This window comes from Aegilops tauschii, chromosome 5 (genome assembly GCF_002575655.3).
Source record: "Aegilops tauschii subsp. strangulata cultivar AL8/78 chromosome 5, Aet v6.0, whole genome shotgun sequence".
NCBI classification, from domain to species: Eukaryota; Viridiplantae; Streptophyta; class Magnoliopsida; order Poales; family Poaceae; genus Aegilops; species Aegilops tauschii.
Genome location: NC_053039.3, coordinates 505,216,995 through 505,235,988, shown reverse-complemented (window position 1 = coordinate 505,235,988; position 18,994 = coordinate 505,216,995). Strand labels below are relative to the sequence as shown.

Here is an 18,994-nt window from a genome sequence, read left to right as displayed (position 1 = left end):
GTTCGCCACTACAGCATCACACTGGTACTACTATTACTAGCTGGATCGGTGATGATGAAAGGTAGGAGGGCCTTCACTCGAGCCCATAAAAAATACACTAATAATATAATAATCACAGGCAAAAGAGCACCAAATCCAAGATAGATTGATAGGCAGATGCGGCTGCGCCACAGATGCCAAACATTCATTAACCACGGCGGCCATGTCGACGCCGCCCGCCCGCCCGCACTGTGCCCAACTGTCAACGAGCCGCACTGCGGCCGGCGACGATTCCATCTTCCATTCGATCCGGAAAACGAAGCTAAAAAAAGATGAACAGACGAACAGCGGGGAGAAATTCAAGAGCACGATTACAAGGAGCACAGCTCACCGCTAGCATTAACATAGTACAATTACAAAGAGCACGATTACAAGGAGGGCCGATCGAGGAACTAATTAATTAATTAACATCTTCGTCTTCTTCTTCTCTAATTAAAAACAGCTAATCTTGGCGGGCGGGCGGGCGGGCGGGCGGTACGTACGTACGTCGTGCTGAAGGGTGGTAGGGGACATGAATAGCCGGGCGAATAGGAGTTGTAGAAGGGTAGAGGTACTACGTGGCCATGGATTAACCTTGTCTTGGACTTGGATTGGAGGCAGCGCCGGCCGGCGAGCTCATCACTGCTGCTACAGGCTCAAGTTGAGGTCCAGCTCCTCCTCGGCCTCCTCGCCGTTGTTGTTGTAGTTGCTGCCGCCTCCGGAGGTGAGCGTGGTGGTGGTGCTGGCCGGCGAGGGGGTGGTGGCGGCCGCCGAGGCGGTCGGGCCGTGGCAGCCCCGCCTCCAGTTGAGCATGTCGATCAGCTCGTCGCGCCCGGCGCCGGGCTGCTCGGCCGCGGCCATCATCGCGCGCTCGCTGCTGCTGCTGCTGACGGCCAGGAGCTGCTGCTGGTGCGCGGCGAAGCGGGACACCTGCTGCATGCCGCTGCTGTACAGCTCGCCCGCCGCCGCCGAGGACGCCGACGCGCCCTGTGGCGGCGCGTAGTACTGGAGCCGGTCGGAGCCGACCATGATGGAGCTGTGGGAGGCGATTGGGAACGTGGTGGGCAAGGCCGCGTAGGCACGGCTGGCGTACGCGTGCGCCGCGCCGCCCGCGGCCACGCCGGGCACGGCGGAGCCCACGCCGCCGCCGCCAGCGCCAGAGCCGGCGTAGGCCCCCGAGGCCGTGGCGCCGGAGGAGTTGGGCGGTGCGGCATTGGCGTGGAGGTGCGCGGAGGAGGCGGGCGGCATGTAGAAGTAGGGGTTCCAGCCGATGCTGCGCTCCTTCTTGTGCGCGTTCTGGTGGCCGCCGAGCGCCTGCGACTTGAGGAACTTCTTGTTGCAGAAGAGGCAGGGGAAGAGGCGCACGTCCTTGCCGTCGACGCACGCGCCGTCGACGCCCGCCCCGGCTCCCCCGTCAGCCTCGGCGACGGACTGCGCGGCCGGCGCCAGCGTGAGCGAGAGGTCGGCCGGCTTGGACGGCGGCATGGGCACAGGCACAGGGGGCGAGTCCATGTCCATGTGGCGGCGGCGGCGTTGGATTTGTGGGCGATTAAACAAGGTCGTGGGAAAGGATATGATTATATCCACAAAGGGGGAGCGAGGAAGGGAGGTCGGGGGAAGCGAGCGTGCGTGCACTGGAGTGGTATGTATGGTTCGGCCCAGGAGAAAGGCGAGGGTTTGTTTTTCTATATATGGCAACGGACGCAGGAGAAGAAGTGGAGTAGCAGCAGCAGTTCAGCAGTTTGGCTAACTGATGGGGGGGCTACTCTACTGTGACGGGCTGGCTGAGTGCGCCATTTCCTTTCCTTTGGTTTCTTTTTCCACCTTTCCGCTGCTGATAAATTATTATGCTTGTAAAGTTGAGTGGTAGCCTCTCAGCCCTACGACTCTCACTTGGAAATGCTAAACTGTAGTACCACAAATGCCATGGTTATCAAAGGAGATGTAGTGGGATTCTGTTTACGGTACCACATACACACACACACGAGTGGGAGAAAAGAAAGGACTTGGAAAAGGAGGCCAGCAAGCAACTGGTTGGCTCCGGCCTGTGGTGGCTCGTCCGTCGCGACGGTGGTGACGCGAATATATGCTCGCGCCCAGTGGGCGGGGCCCCGGCGTAAGTGGGATTGGGCGGCCATGGGAGGCCGCGGCCACATGGTGGCGCGCCACTGGGGGGCTGCGCGCGCACTGCTTTCACGCAACACGCCATTGCCACTGTAGCGCTCCGTGAGGTGTGTAGTCCAGCTACAGGAGCAACGCTGCCGCCGCGGCAGGACACAGGAGTACGTAGCCAGGAGCCAGGTCGGACGGAGGAAAGTCTGCGTGATCGGAAAGCGCCTCTCCGTGTGGCACCCTTCGGGCCATCCGTTTCGTGCCATATTTGGAGTTCTCGGCACCCATCGCTCAAACCGGAATGCAGGAATTAAAATGGGATTTACTACTACTAGCACTACCATCTGGCTCACTCACCGACCTTTCTTCTGCTAGCTGCTGAACGATTAGGTACGGAACTCATAAAAAGAAGAAGGACCCCGTACTGTTCGTTAACATCAGGTAACGAAGACACTGACAAACAAGTCCGCCAACCTGCGTGCTCAGCCAGTTCAGGAGTTGGTTTGGAGAGCAAGTATACGTACTTGTACGTCTCCGCAAAGCGCATTACAAATAGAGCAACTTAAAAACTATACGTATATAGAGAGCAACGAATTACTAGTAGATAAAGCATACCGTACGTATTTATCTCTGTTGCGGAACATGGCCGGCAAAGTAATATAGTAGGAATAGTATTTATTTATCATCGGTGGCTGCATGCAGTCCAGCAGACCATGTGCCACTTTCCACTTCTAGAGAAGGAACCAACGTCTAGTCCAGTTTCAAGCCATTGACACCACCACTTTTCCCACCCTAAACAGCGATGGTCACATGTACCAGATGTAGCAGCTCCTATATTAAACTAAACTAGTGAGTGTCACCGCGGCGATCCGGCCTGCGGTTGCTTGCTACCCCCTTGAACCGTGACAGAGGAAAAAACAAGGGCAGCTGGTGCAGCAGCGACACGATTTTTTATTTCTCACCCTCGCCTCACCTCAGAGAGATCTGGTTGGATCCGTCGCGCTGTCACGTCCGCCTCACGCTTTTGTCCAAAACAGGGACGCGCCCGTCGAGTTTCCGTCCGGAAAGGACAGGTTTCCAACTCATCAAAGTGAATGTGAATTTCTTCTTGTGTATGGGCGAATTTTGGTTTTGGCGTTCCGGAAAGTGGACGTGGAGAGAGTGTAACCAGGCCCGTCTGGCCGTCTCACCCTCACCTCACGTCTCACTGGCTCAACTGGTCCTTGGAACTTGTTGTCCGTAATAAACTAACTCACTCCCATTGTCTCCTTCACAGCTAGTCACTCCATGCTCGGGATACGTGAACTGTATTGTTACGGTGAAAAGAAACTGGCAGGTTCTTGTGAATACTCTCCCTCTCTCTCGCTCTGCCGATTTCAAAGTAGTAGGACTTGTCCATCGTCAGTTCATCACCGGCAGCAGGTAGGCCGCGCTACGCACGCACTGTGAGAAGCAAGAAAAAATGGCAGAAGAGCTGGAGTCCGGGCGAAGAAAAGTCGACGGAGAGGGAGAGGAAAAGACTAGCGACGTGACCTACTAACCCCAATCAGCACGCACGGTGAGGGAGGGAGAAGCGAGACATGGCCGGGAAACAAACGAGTTACCTCATCCGGGTCGAAAAGATGAGACGGAAAGGCTAGCTAAAGGCACTGGCCGTGGCCGCCCCCATATGAACATGGCGACTACTACCACTACTACCCATCATCACATCAAACAACAAATATAGTAAAAGCCACACTACCACTAGTAGCAACGTCGCATAATTGATCACCCATCCATCTACCGCGCGGCGAGAGAGAGAGAGAGAGCGCCACACGGGTGGGGCCGCATGCACAGTGGATGCCCCGAGCACCGCGTAACTAAACACGAAGCGACGCGCGAAAAGCCAGAAAGCGAGACAGAACAAGACGCGGGTACAGTCCGGCGGTAGTACGAGCTCGTCGATGGAGGGACAGACACGCATCACCACCACCCAGCCCGGCAGCGATGGATGCGACGAGATATTTACGAGCTCGCACCGCACGGAGTGATGTGATATTTCTAGTCCCAGGACTAATAAAAAAGACTCTCTCTAGTAGAGTCTTTTTCTAGTTCCTGTAGAAAAAGTCCCTCATATTTGATTTCTAGAGACTTTTTAGTGACTTTTTCTAGTCTCTGGGACTAAAAAGTGACTAAACCAAACACCCCCTTGGAGAGCGAGACGAGCCGCGTCTGTGGCCTAGTGGGCGAGGAGGCCCTCTGGCCTGGGGTGGGCAGAGCGGCGCAGGCAACACGGGAGGCGGCCAATGGGGAAGAGACACGTCGGAGGAGCGGGACGCCGTGTGCCCTGGGACACGCAGAAGAACCGGGACGGCATCTTGCGCGGCTGGGCAGGGCTAGTTGGTGCAAGAGGCAGAGGCGGGGCTGAGACTGAGAGGGACGGTGGCGGAAGTGGCCCACTGGCGGAAGCCCCGGCAAGAGGAGGAGGGGGAGTTTATGGGCGGCGGGGCCCACCGGGTTTGTCCCGTTGCGCTCCATGGCCACCATTTTCTCGCTCTAGTTCCAGGTGGTCCTTTTTTCCTGTGGCATGGCAGCGGGGAGGACGACGACGACAAGGTGGTGGTGCCCAACCGGACATGGCATGGGCAACGGGGCTGCGCCCTGGACGCTTCGCTTGCTTGGCGCCATGGGGTAAAAATACGATGCTGGAGGCCTCCGTATAGCGTACTCACATCCCCGCCAGACGGAGGCGTCAGCTTGGGCATTGCAGGATGGAGTGTCTGGCTGGCTGACCTAGATAACCAACCGCTGACCCTTTTCTTTTTACACATACACAGGCTGCTGTTGCTCAATGAAACCCGTGCAGAGAGAGTTATCAGAAGAAGAGAAGAAGAAAAGAGTTGCTACACAATTACTCCACGTGTAGACACAGTGACCAGGTTGTCAGGCAGATGATTATTGGTGACTACTACTACTACTAGTAAAAGCAAAGAACATTTGTTACCACTCTGTCAAAAGAGGAGTTGCTACTCAGTTGCTAATTCTTTTTACAAGGAGGCTGCTGTTGTTGATCAATGAAACCGGTGCACAGGGAGTTACTCCCTCCGTTTCTAAATATAAGACTTTTTAAAGATTCAGATACATACTACATTACGGAGCAAAATGAGTGAATCTACACTATAAAATGTGTCTACATACATCAGTGTTGAAATCTCTAAAAGGTTTTATATCTAGAAAAAGAGGGAGTATTGTAGAAAAAAAAAGGAGGAGTTGCTACTTAATTAGTCCACGTGTAGACACAGTGACCAGATTGTCAGGCAGATGATTATTGGTAAGTACTAGTACTAGTAAAAGCAAAGAACATTACTCTGTCAAAGTTCATTACCAAGAGTACGGAGATACTTGCAGCAGAGGAAAACAGCTCCGTGCGTCTGCTAGTAGTACGTAGTATAACAGTACTAATATTTATTGACATCTCCACATTCAGAGAGATAAAATCAAATAGTATATAGTGTAACTGGGATAGATGGCTCGACTGGGAAACTTTCTTTGTTGACATCATAGTCCCCATTACTCTTTCAGAAAGATGCTGCTACTACTACTGCTGTCTACGCAATCTGTCTCGAGGGAACTCTACCAACAGAGAGAGCATTGACTATTGGGAAAACGAGACCTGGCCGTGCCAAAGCACTCTCCCTCGCACTGAGTGCACGTAACAAACAAACAACAAATGGAGAACGGAGGGGGCCAACCGACTGAATAGACAGAGAACAAATAAACAGCAAATCTTTCCCAGCAAGGCTTTGGGTTCGTAGTGGAGGCGGGGAGAGGGGCATCTCAGATCTGCGCCCCAAGGCGCTAGGGGGGATAGGGGACCGCGGGATCGCTGAGGGAAACCGACCTGTAGTGTCAGGTACTATGGCCGGCCAAAGGCTTTGATGAGTGGCAAACAATCGGCACATGTAATGGCGCCAACCATTCCTGCAGTTGAACTGGCGTGGCACCAGCCACCACCGCTCCCCAGGACCACGCACGCCAAAGGACAGGACAGCCGCGATTACTACTCCTGTGTGCTAACCAATCTCTGGAGATTCCACCCTCGCGTCGACCAGCTCGTACTACTGCTGCATATAGCAACCATGTGCAACTTCCGTGGCCTGGAGCGGATAGCAGCGCTCTCTAGGGTCAGCCTTAATTTGTTCCTATCCTTTAATAGCTGGGTCCTAAGTGTATGGCACAGTGGGTGCGAGTAATAAGTTCCTCTACAGAGAACAATTGTCCCGCCCCTTTCATGGCTCTGCCTCACTTGATGAGTGAGTCTTGTCATAGGTGGGACTGTATACTACTCTAGTATTATTTAGTTGTAGAGTACAGGGTCCAGGGTCTAACTTTAAATAGTATCCTATCTACTAACTCCATCTCAAACTCCAGAAATATCTATAGCAAGTATTCAAAGGAACACCCTCAAAAAAAGTATTCAAAGGAAACAGCAACATAAACATCGAGTTTTTTTAGAGAGAAAAAGAGATAACATGAACATGTAGCTGATATTGAACTGCAGGTGCAAGGCATGCTGGTGAACATAGCATAATGGCTTTTTCTTGTTCACAAAAGTGGAAATGCCTAAAGCAGATAGTACAGGTTCGACAGTCACACAGCAACCAGGATAGACGCAGGATATCAAAAGGAAATCCCGTTTGCTGGAACTAAATAGTGGCAGGTCTGCAAGTGGCATCGGCGAGAGAGCGTACCTAAGCAACAAGTGGCAAAGGTCATCTGTCCAAGTTTCGTACAGCATGTCCGCGTCAGTTCAATTGAGTTCACAGGGGCACCTGCTATCAGTATCTCCTGCTGTTCCATGAGCCCAAAGTAGAAGACGACTTGACATTGCTGGCGACGGCACCACCACCACCACCACCACTGTTTGCAACAGGGCAATCACGGGACCAGTGACCAGCCTTACCACACTTGAAACACCCATCAGATGAGGTTGCTGAACTTAATGCCCTCCCGCCTTTGTCAGAGTAAGGATCCGAAGATTGATTCGGGCAGTCCTTCGCCCAGTGGTTCTCTTGCCCGCATTTGAAGCAGCCCGAAGAGCTCTTGCTCATGCTTTGGTTGGTGGGGGTAGCGCCAGCTTGATATGGTGATGAACCACCTTGCAGTGGAGCAGCTGTCCTAGGCTGCTGCTGATCGTCACACCATTTGAAAAAGCCACAAGAGCTACCTCCCTGAGAGATTTGCCCCCGGTCCAACACCAAGAGAAAGACATGAGATGCCCGAGTTATCAGGAGTGATACAACAATTATCACCAAAATAAAGTAAAGGGTAAAGGGAACAAGGAATATCATGGATTATTAAAACATAGGTGATGGCATCCTAGCATCAGTTGCTATCCACAAAGATGCAGATAGCAAAAAAAATGCTCCACTACGACAAAAAGATCTACTGCATATAGGAACTGCCATAATATCTCTTTAAGCAGATTTTGTTCACCAACAGATCATTTTGGGTAGTTTCGAATCATGAGAATAAAATAAAGAGCTACATAGGCAACAAGCACATGCTGTTATTGTTTACTCCCTCCATCCCAAAATAAGAAGTTGTACTAAAGTTAAGACACTTATTTTGGGGCGTAGGGAGTACTATATTAGTACAAACCATTTTTTACACAAACAACAAAGAATGAGGATATTTATTTGGCTGCCAGTTGCATTGCATGACAGGCTGTGGAAAGAGTGCTCCAGATACCATGAAAGAAAAACACGTCAGCCATGCATACCCAATTAAATGCTATCATGCCAATTTAAGATTTGGAAAGCGTGTATTCCAGATACCACGAAAGAAAGCATGTCGGCCATGCATATCCGGTTAAATGATTATCATGCCGATTTAAGATGGTACAGAAACCACTTCCTCGTGATCGAGAATAATTGAGTTGAACCCAAATGACCTAGTTGCTCAGTCATAAGAACAAAAAGGTAACAAGATATGAAGATATGAACCGCATTAAAACGTGAATCTGTTCTGTTGCCAACTAAATCTTAACTCATAACTGCACTCTGCAACTGTGACCATCACACTGTCAACATCTTCTATTGGAAAAATATGGAATATGCGGATGATATGATAGTCATGAATCATGGCCACAAGATAAAGAGTTATAAATGCCCAAGTAACTATGCACGTCAACACAGCAACTTCCAACCGTAAGAATTGGTATAAATGATATCTTAAGTAGATGACATGCTTTGTGGCTTAATACTTATTAGCAGGAGAAAATAAGCACCGAGTGTTCAGTATAACTTGATATTAAAAAATCCGCAGCATAATGTGGATATAGTAAAATATAAAGCACACAACCATGTAATCAAAGACAGAAAGAAATTAAGGTTGGGCATAAAATGTCCAGATGAATGAACCTGAGCTGGGCACCGATAAAACTGCCTCCCAACATTAACTCCCGCCTTTGTTGTGAGAATTAAGCATGTTCCAGCACCACAGGAACAAGGCATATTCACAATTGATGCATCTGACTGAAAGCTTGTGCTGCTGCGAGCATTAGCAGCGCCTGGAGATGGAGCATCACACCACTCAAAGAAGTTGCAACCTCCATTGTCCTTATGGTAAAAAATAACATCAGCACCACAGGTACGTTAAAATAAGAGAAACAAAAGGAGACAAGAAATAGCCTTCTTTCTTCACTACGGAATGAAATCTCCAATTTAGGTTAGCCGAATGTACAGGCATGCGCATATACATCAGCCAACAGAACAGCCCTTTATTGATTTGCACTTTCCAAGATTAAATTAGACATTTGCAACATGACAATCATAACTCTGAAGGTGAAGGCAAACAAACATACTCGAGAAATGCTGGAGGTTGGTTATGGACTAAGGGCAACAGACACACATTACACATGCATGACTGCAAATTTGGCCAAAGAAAACTCAAACAACAAGCTCACTTCACGCATTTATCCAACAATTTCTCAAGTATGATGTGCATCTAATGTTCATAAAATAAATGCCGGGGAGTTAGTGCAGCCAGTGGAAAGGTTTGGTCTACCAGATTCAGCAGACAGCTCGGGGATATGCAGAAGAAAAACAGACCAGAAACTCTGGATCAGGGACAGTGCAACCGGAGCAATGGCAGGCGCAGGATGGGGATCTCTTGAAAATCAATACTGACGGCGCTTTCAGTGCGGCAAATGGCAGAGGAGGCTGGGATTCGTGATTCGGGACCGACTGGGAACAGTTAGAGGTTATGGAGCTGGGTCTATTCCTCGGCTGGCAAATGCACTACAGGTGGAAGCGCATGCGTGTACTGAAGCTTTGAAAGCTGCAGCGGACTGGGGAATGACAAACATCATACTGTAGGCGGACAGCAGGAATCTCATCCAGGCGATGTAATCCACCAATTTTGATCTGACATATGAGGGTATTATCTTTAGAGATTTACATGTGTTTGCTAGACTTAATTTTACCACGGTTTCATACTCTTGTGTGCCTAGAGGTTGTATTAAGCTAGCTCATGACCTCACTGCTGTCGGGGCATGTGGAAACAATCCCAGGTTTCTGTGGCTAGAGAACCTGCCACCTGATGTAAGCTACGTTGAGGCCAACACGTTTGTTGTGCCTGAGTGATAATGGAATTGGTGTTCCAGCTCAAAAAAAAAAGGTTCCACGCATCAGGATTTCATTTGTACTTTATAAGGCTTAGTTTTTAGCATTAGTGGTGGCCTAAACCTTGCATATTTTACTTTTCTTTAATAGGTTAACTAATTGATACTTATTTTAAAAAGCAAAACAGAAAGAATTTAAGACACTCTGTAAAATGCCTTAGCGAACTGGATGCTAGAGGGAATTGTCCCAATACAACAGAAATGGCAGAAGTTACCTAAGGCAGAGACAAGGGCAAATCAGGACCGGAATCGTTCAGATATCACTTATTCCATATCCTATTCCAAGGTCTTTTGGGGTTAAGTGTTTGGGAAAGATAGTGCAAGAAAAGAATACCTAAGCTGATAGCACCAGTAACAAATATAGATCAAATTTATTAAACTAATGAATATTCAGTCAGATATCAGGTGAAAATGGTGTTACACATATAACACTATTGCTAAAAAAAATCCATATCGCATTGATAAACCACCATACATGTCCAAAATACAGCAATACAGTTCAGAAGCCACGACTCAGAATCACATAACAGAGGCAGACAAACTTGAAGACTAAGGTAATCAAAATGGATGTAATATTTGCCTAGCCCGGGTAGAGGAGATGCATTTTAAAATATCAGAATAATGACTATATGTAGCTTTCAGAGACGGATTCTTTGGACAGTCCAATGAAATACTTGGATATTGCTCACATAATAGACAAGCATTTAAAAGCTACAGAGATACGCCACGTGAAAGAGGCCTGGCATTTGTCAATGTTATTTGCTTTTGAACTTAAAAGCGGAAACCTAAAATATGTAAGTCAAAGAGTAGGCAATTGACAGGGTGCGACAACAAAAATGAAGCTAAAAACAAATTATGTCTATACATCCACCTAAGAATAGGAACACATCTTATATGGTCCATCAAGCACCCATGACAAAACTACTCATGCAGCACACACAAGTTAATTGACTGCTGCTGAAGGTCTCATCCTAACACGACACCGAAATTGAATGAAACAGATGTACTACATCTTCTTGCAATAATCATACTGGTGCTCAGCAAAAAACAAAGAAAGGATGTTCTTCTAAACCAAACTATGATGGGCATTAAGTCGGCCACCACACCATACTGCTAACTGGGAAAAAACAACCATGTTTGCAAAACTAACTTCTCCAAATTCTATAAGAAGCAACTCAGTAGGCCACACTGCCAGAATACTACTATCTTTGATCAACCAGCATGGAGAAAATTTTGTACGAAGATATGCATCATAATATCTAAACAATGTTTTATTTCTTAGTAAACGCTAGTACGCTACACAAGATGAATGCAACATTATTACACAGTGGTGAAGCTAGGACTCAATAGCAGGAGAAGTAAAGATTTCCCGTGAACAATGGTAAGCACATCGGAATTGATCAATGGTAAAACTATAAGCTGTACTAAATGCGAGTGAACTTGGTTTTGGAACAAACAATACATGCAATTGATTTTGTAACAAACAATATTGTTACATCTCCAGACGACCATTGCACTTGGTTCAAGTTCACTATTTACGATTTTTGAGTTCTGGGCTAGCTCAGGGAATCCAAATCACAAGACCACATGGGCACATTGCATTACAAGTACAACTCTCCGAAATGCACAAGGTAACAGGATGATGCGATTCAACAATGAGGGCTGATACTCACCCGCGTGGGACACCTGTAGAACTTGCGGCCGGGGTTTCTGGGCGTGCTGGAGGTGAGCACAAGGCAGATCCCAGCGCCGCAGGGGCACGCCTTCTCCTCCACCTCCCCGCCCGCATCCACATAGCCGCCGCCACCGCCGCCGATTCCGCCCCCTACGCCGCCCCCACCACCGCCGATTCCGCCTCCTACGCCGCCGACACTTGCCTGCAAGGATTGGGGGCACTCTCTCGCCCAGTGGCTGGTGTCCCCGCACTTGAAGCACGCGCCCTTGGTGATCTGTACGCCGCCGCCAGGGGAGACGCCTGGGACCTTGGAGCCGCCGGGCCGCTTGTGGGCGAGGGTTAGGGTTTCCTGCTGCTGCTTCCAGGCGGCGCTGTGGCTGCCCTTGAGCGCGGACAGGTAGGACCCCTCGGAGGCGGCGGGGGTCGGCGACGGGGAGGTGGAGAGGCGGGGGCGCTTGGAGTACGTGTTCGCCGCGGCCTCCGCTGCCTCGGCGGCGAGGAGGAAGGCCTCGTCGTCCACGTCGTCGAGCAGCGACATGGTCGAGGCGGGCGGTTGGGGGTGGGGAGGGCGGTGTGGTTTGAGGATTTGGGGAGGGTTTCGTGCGGGAGTTTTCGAGTTTTTCTGCCGCGGAAGACGAAGCGAAATGTTTTTTTTAGGCAAAGAGACGGAGCGAAATGGTTTCGGCGAACGCGGGGGTGCTGTTCCTCTTCTCTTGTCGTGCGTGGGCCGCGGCAGAAGTAGTTGGTGTGGGCTAGACAGGGAAAAAAATTATATGAGACCAGGTCTCACGGGTTAGCATGTGAGACCCATCCTAATGGATGACACGTGGCATTTACAAATCACAAAGCATCTACTCCACCTTTCGCTTGGATTTTTCTCGTATTTGTAGCTTTTGTGAAGTCCCTAAAAAGAACTTTTGTGAAGTTTAAAAGCTTTAAGTAACGGAGATCTCTTGTTAACGCCAACCAAAGGTCACTCCCAGTCGCCTACCGTCTCTTATACTCCCTCCGTTCCTAAATATTAGCCTTTTAGAGATTCCAATAAGAACTATAAATGCAGCAAAATAAGTGAATATACACTCTAAAATACGTCTATATACATACATATGTAGTTCATATTGAAATATCTAAAAAGTCTTATATTTAGATACGAAGAGAGTAGCTTTTTCCGCCCCCACCTTCTCTTATAGTTTTTTTTCGTACATTCATTTTTTTTCAAAACGTTTTATCTCTTAATTATGCGTGCAAATCAAGAATTGTTTTCTCTGTTGTGTTATTTACATCGAGATATTCGAAATTAGATATCACATGTTAATAGGTTTGGATGAACTGTTTTGTAAATAAAAACCGGGAAAATAGGAAATAAAAAAAACAAAGAACCCAAAAAAAGATAAACCAAAAGCCGGAAGCACAATTGTGGATTTCTTCTTTTTTTTGTGTGGGGGGGGGGGGGGGGGGGTGGACACGGTTCTGTTTTTCACTTTTCGGGCCGTGCTTGTCAAAAAACATCTGTCAAGAGAGGAGATGTCACTTGATGTCCTGGGAGTTTTCTTTAGTTTTCAAGGCTCATGCTGAATTGTACTTTAGTCTTTGGTTATTAACTTGTACTCTCTCCGTAAAGAAAATATAAGATCTTTTAGATCACTAATATAATGATCTAAAAGATCTTATGTTTCATTTAAAAAAATCTTATATTTCTTTACAAAGAAAGTACAAACTATGCATGTTTACATTGTCTAAAAGTCTCACTTCACTATAAGAGCCCGCAAGTTTACATGAGCTAGCAACATACTTCTGAGGAGCAACAGCAGCAGCGTCCGCATAGCACTAGCAGCCAGTATGAAAACCTGGCGTGAACCAGCCTGAGCTAGCATGTACGACAATCAGCGCCCCTGGAGTAAAATCCACAGGACCACCATATTCATGTCACGATATGCCTCTACAAAATGTTGCAGAATGCACCGCACCAAAATTTGACAGTAGCACAAAACACTGATGATAGATGCCAAGTGTTTGGATGATGTCACTAATCGACCGGGCTCACCCATCAGGCTGAGTGGGCAAAAAACGCCGGGTAGGCAAATTGGACTTAGCATCAAGATGAGAAAAAAAATGAAGATAACCAAAATATGTAAGACAGAAGTTACGTACTAACTAAGCATAGAGTTTTTGGCTAGAAAATAAATAGTATTTTTATGTTTTTCTCGAGTCAAATCTTGTTGTATCTAATGTAAGAAGAGGGTGAAAGTTTGTTCAATTAAGTAGTACTTCCTCTGTCCCATCATAATATAATATTTTATTACATCCATTTTATGAGTCTATTGAATGTATTAAGATCTTGTATTATGGAATGGAGGGAGTAATATATATGCAGGAAAGAATGCATGCCAGAAGACTCGCCTCCAGTGTACTATTGTACGTTGAGCATTTTTTTGCAAGATGTAACATAATAATCCAAGGCAACTATCTGATAAGGGAAAAATCGTGTGTGTACTTTTTGTGTACCAATACATATGCGTAGAAGTTTCAGACTGTAAAAATGGTCAATGAAATTTTTTGTTATTAAGCAATGCTTGTTGGACATGACAAATCAAAAAGATTACGCCCCCTTATTAGAGCCGAGTGGACTGGGGGTGTACGGTGCACCGAGAGGGCCAAACACAGGTTGAAAGTATGACTCATTTGCTATGCCTGGGAATCAGCTGTTTTGCAGCAAAGTTAAATACTCTGTTTTTTCTAGTGAGGGGAGATACTCTATTTTTAGATGGAAAATACTCTGCTTGCAGCAGGTAGATATAGTGTTACTTAGAGCATCTCTAGCAGACCCTACATAACTCGCGAACCCGCATAATTCCGGTGAGTATATGGGCTCGGCCCAATTTTCTGGCCAGAACAGAGCCCGTATACTCGTCCGGCTCGTAAATATTTTTACCGCGGCCCGCAAACGTTACCACCGAAGCCGTATAACTACGGGTTTGCGAGGCAGATACGGGTCGAAACCCTATCCCCCCGCAGCCGCCCGCCGCCGCGTTTTCCCCCGATTCTCCACTGCCCCGCTCGATTTCTCGCCGCCGGCGAGCCTGCGAAAGCCATGGACGGCTATGGTAGCTCCGCGGATGAGGTGGAGCGCCGCCGCCGCGCCAGATCTGACGTCGCGCGCAAGCGGGGGGCGCATCGGTGGCTCGACCGCGGTAGCCGGCCGCCGCCGGCGCTCGACCGCCGCGAGCTGGACGAGTTCGATCGCGAGCTCGCCCGCCGCCGCCACGCCTCCTCTGGCTCCTGGTCCGCGGAGAGCTCATCCGCGGGCGCATCGAGCTCGCGGCTCATTCCGATGAAAGAGGGAGCCAGAGGAGGAGCTCTCGCCTCGCGCCGTAGAGCCCGATGCGCCGCAGCGCCGAGGCGTCATCGGGCCCGAGGACTACCTCCCCCGGGGCAGGAGGAGCTCCTTGAGCGCGTCGTCCTCGAGCGGTCGGCGAGGGAGCAGGAGGAGCTGGAAGAGCGCATCCGCCGCGAGCTCGAGTACGAGCAGCTCTTCCTCCAGAAGGGCGTCGCCGCGTCGCAGGCGCACATGTCCAAGGAGGCTGACCTGCGACTGATGAAGGCGGAGCAGGCGAAGTTCTACATCGACCTGGACTCCTCCGATTGAGCGCCGCCGATGGTCAGCTACCGCACGAGCTCCGGTGAGCTCAATTTTGTGTAGTGGTACCGTAGCGTAGGCCCAGCCTAGCTCTGGCGAACTTATATGTAATATATGCATGCTGTGTACGAACTTATATGAAGAAGAACTATCTATGCGAGCGAGTTCCGGCGAGCTTTTGCTTAAATTTCTCGCGTGAAATAAGTTTTTTAAATTTTACAGGTTTGGATACGGTTTATGTTCTGCCGCGGCGATTTTGAGCCTGCATAAACATCCCCGTGCGAATTGTAAACTGCGTTTACAGTTGCTCTTATGTCCTATTCTTGTATATCTATGCTTAATAACATTTGGTTACGTCTTTTGTTGATTTTGTGCGATGGAACTTCTTGGCGACATGTTTCTTGTGTTGAGGTCCATATGCTTCATGAAACGATTCATTTTAAAATAAAAAAACATTAATGTGCCATCATTCATTGGCAATGTAGTGAACAAGAAAGACATGATTGTGTTCTAGGAATGATGCCAACCCTAATTTTTTTTGGTTCCATCGCAACGTGCAGGGATTTAGTTAGTCATACAAACAATTACACTGCTCTTCAAAGGATGGCAAGCTCCATTCGTTCAGATTGAAATCTCAAGTCGTCGAATAAATCGTATGTATTTCTTACGAGCAAGTAAAGCATGTGCAAATCCAAATTGTTAGCTGTATAATCTTTAAACATTTGCACTAACTGGCACTTCCATAACAAACAAATGCATCAGGCCTGCTCGAAGTGTCTGCTACAGAAGAAGCACAAATAGATATCAGATTTGGAACAAAAATACATCTCTTTTAATGCATGACAAATTGCTAAGTACACATTATCCATTGTACTGTAGTTGTTGCCCCATATAAACATAATTGAGGGAAAATTCTTAGCTGTATAATCATGAAGCATTTGCATTAACTGGCACTTCCATAACAAACAAATGCAATCAGGTCTGCTCGAAGTGTATGCTACAGAAGAAACACAAATAGATATCAGAGTTGGAACAAAAAAATATTGTCTTTTAATGCATAATAAATTGCTAAGTACACATTATCCATTGTATTGTAGTTGCTGCCCCATATACACATATTTAGAGAGAACAGTGAACTGCTATATATCAGCTCAGCAAGAGTGCACAAATTTAGTTGTACTCCCTCCGTAAACTAATATAAGAGTGTTTAGATCATTATTTTAGTGATCTAAACACTCTTATATTAGTTTACGGAGGGAGTATGAATATAACACCTTTTTTGACAAGGGGCGCCTTATTACTTGGATTAAGTATTACACCCAGCCTTTGCATAATTAAGATGCACACAGCCCAACAATGTTCTATCACACAACGAAAATTAAAAAGGTGAGATACAGGTCTCGATTCTCCACGTGATGTACCCATGTTGGGTAAAAATATCCCTCGTCGTAGTCTTCAATCATGTGCACACCTTCGTAAACAGGTCTCGATTCTCCACATGTTGTAGAGAGGACCATAAACGAAGAGTCCCGGTGCATCTGTAGATAACATGCATAAGAGACGTACTTTTATCTTTTATCTTTAAAAATCTTATCATTTCTACATAGCCAAAGCGGACAAATAACGGAAGCGCTCCCACCCTGAGAAGAGTTCTAAACCTGTGATCGATCCCATATAACCAGTTGCCAAATACATTAGCAATAGTACAAGGAGGATACAAAATAGAAGCTATTTGGATGACTAGCCATATAGAACAACCGATTTGCATTGAAAGAATAAATGTTTTATTGTCTCATCATGGTGACCAAAAGACATATTGCGGTCTTCCATGCCAATTATCTTCAGCAAGATGACTCTGCGACGAAGGTATCATGCAAAGATTTTATTCTTAAGAGGTATCTTCATCTTCTAGATCTTCTTATTATTATCCACTGGCACATCAGACTGGATTAACGCTTTATTCATAGACTTTATTGAGAATTGTCCATTCCTATGAAGGTTCCATCGGAATACATCGAACCCATGTGACAATTGCACCATGGACAACCGCTGGAGCAGGATGTTCCACGATTGGAGTCTGGGTCCAATTAAATCCCCTCTGAACGTCACATTGGCGGAAGTGATTCCAATACTATGGCGATAGTATCACCCTTGTGACGCACAATGTTGTATAGAGCCGGATATTGTTCCCGAAGTGTGGCATTTCCTAGCCACTGATACTACCAAAATCTAATTTCCGAGCCGTCCTTAATCGAGAAGGATCTATAGCAGAAGACATATTTCTTTGTAGCCATTAATCCCCCCAAAAGTGAGAATCCCCAAGCTTGGAGTATACTTGAGATACTGCCTTTGAACCCACATATTTTCTCGTGAGGAGGGTTTGCCATACACCGTCTTCCGTCAGTAATTAAACAATCATTTGCCGAGGAGGGCCCTATTCTTAACCTCAAGGTCATGAATGTCCAGCCCGCCTTGGTCTTTGGGACGACAAACCACACTCCATTTAGTCAACCGATATTTCTTTCTCTCGCTGTCTCCTTGCCAGAAGAATCTTGATCGGAAATAACCGAATCTATTTTGTTGATCCGGCCACATGAGTGACTCCTAATCAGAGTAGTGGTGGTGGCCTGTAGGCGAGCTCAGGGCAGCGGCGGGACGAGCTGACGCTGGATTGGGCCCATCTCCACTAGATCCACGAGATGTGTATCCTCGCACGAGACGCCTAGGTTGAGTGTCAAGCACCTTGCATGCAGTGGCGGCAGCGGCCTATGGACGAGCTCCAGGCAGCTGCCGAATGAGGTCAACTTGGGATTTGCGCGATTTTCACCAGATCCGGCAACTTCGCACCCTCGTGTACGGACGCCGGACGGCAGAAAAATCGAGTATCTCGTGCATAGGTTCGGCGGCTTGCTCAAGGTGACGTTTGGATGGGGCGAGCTACGGGCGGAGGCGTAAAAGAACGGGGGCGTTGTAGGCGGTGTCGAGATGTGGGTGGTGGCTAGACGAAGGGGGGCCGGGGCGGGGGCACTGGCGCTTAGGTGGCCGGTGGGAGGGACCGACGGCGGGGAAGGTTATAGGTGTCCTAGGCCAAGAGGATGTGGGCGGCTTGAGTTTGGAAGAGATGAGGTTGGATCAGAAAGAAGAAGGAGTTCTGTGAAACTTTGGGTGGAGTAACGGGTGTGGTTTTGAAAATTGCCATGCCTTGTCTTTGCCTGGGTCAGATGGAAATCTGACGGTCTGAAATTATAGATGGCACCAACCGAGAATTTTATCGGAGTAGATACATCAAAAAATGAACGAGGAGCTAATCTGTCGAATGCGTACGTGGCGCCACCAACGTTCAGGATCTCGGCGCGTGCACACGTTCCGGCTATCCGTATGCCCACGCCAACCACTTGCGCCTCCCGACTCACCACGCATGCACACGTACCTCCCTCCTGCAGTAGCCACCTGGCCTGCCACATCCGTTACAAAGGAGTTAATTGCAGGGAACTCAAAACCAGGAAATCAGTTAGTGTCGAAGCAAAATCTGGCGTCGAGCGCCATAGCCTTTTTTCCCATGCGCCAGCCCCTTTTCCTCTCACGTTTTGTTACCTTTTCAACTCGTCTAGCGCTTGGTCTCCGCCTCTTGCGTTGGACGTGTGGACTCCAATACAGGCGCTAATGTAAATTCATTTATTTATTTTCCTCTAAGCACCTGTCCAAGCGCTTACCATTGAAGATGCCCTAAGTCACCCTTCCAGAACAGTCGAATGCGTACGTGGCGCCACCGACGTTCAGGATCTCGGCGCGTGCACACGTCTCGGCTACCCGTACGCCCACGCCGACCACTTGCGCCTCCCGACTCACCACGCATGCACACGTACCTCCCTCCTGCAGTAGCCACCTG

At 48.1% G+C, this 18,994-nt stretch overlaps 2 protein-coding genes across 2 annotated transcripts; both read right to left on the bottom strand.

Moving 5' to 3' along the window:
- Nucleotides 1-333: 333 nt before the first annotated feature.
- LOC109732555 (uncharacterized) lies at nucleotides 334-2,068 on the bottom strand. The gene has a single exon (XM_020291726.4). The coding sequence runs from the start codon at nucleotides 1,534-1,536 to the stop codon at nucleotides 667-669; it is 870 nt and encodes a 289-aa protein (XP_020147315.1). The 5' UTR covers nucleotides 1,537-2,068; the 3' UTR covers nucleotides 334-666.
- A 4,569-nt stretch (nucleotides 2,069-6,637) lies between these two features.
- LOC109732556 (uncharacterized) lies at nucleotides 6,638-12,142 on the bottom strand. The gene is made up of 3 exons (XM_020291728.4): nucleotides 11,467-12,142; nucleotides 8,532-8,729; nucleotides 6,638-7,340 (listed from the first exon to the last, which is right to left on the bottom strand). Exons 1-3 carry the CDS (start codon nucleotides 12,004-12,006, stop codon nucleotides 6,948-6,950), a joined length of 1,131 nt encoding a protein of 376 aa, XP_020147317.1. The 5' UTR covers nucleotides 12,007-12,142; the 3' UTR covers nucleotides 6,638-6,947.
- Between the last annotated feature and the right edge of the window lie 6,852 nt (nucleotides 12,143-18,994).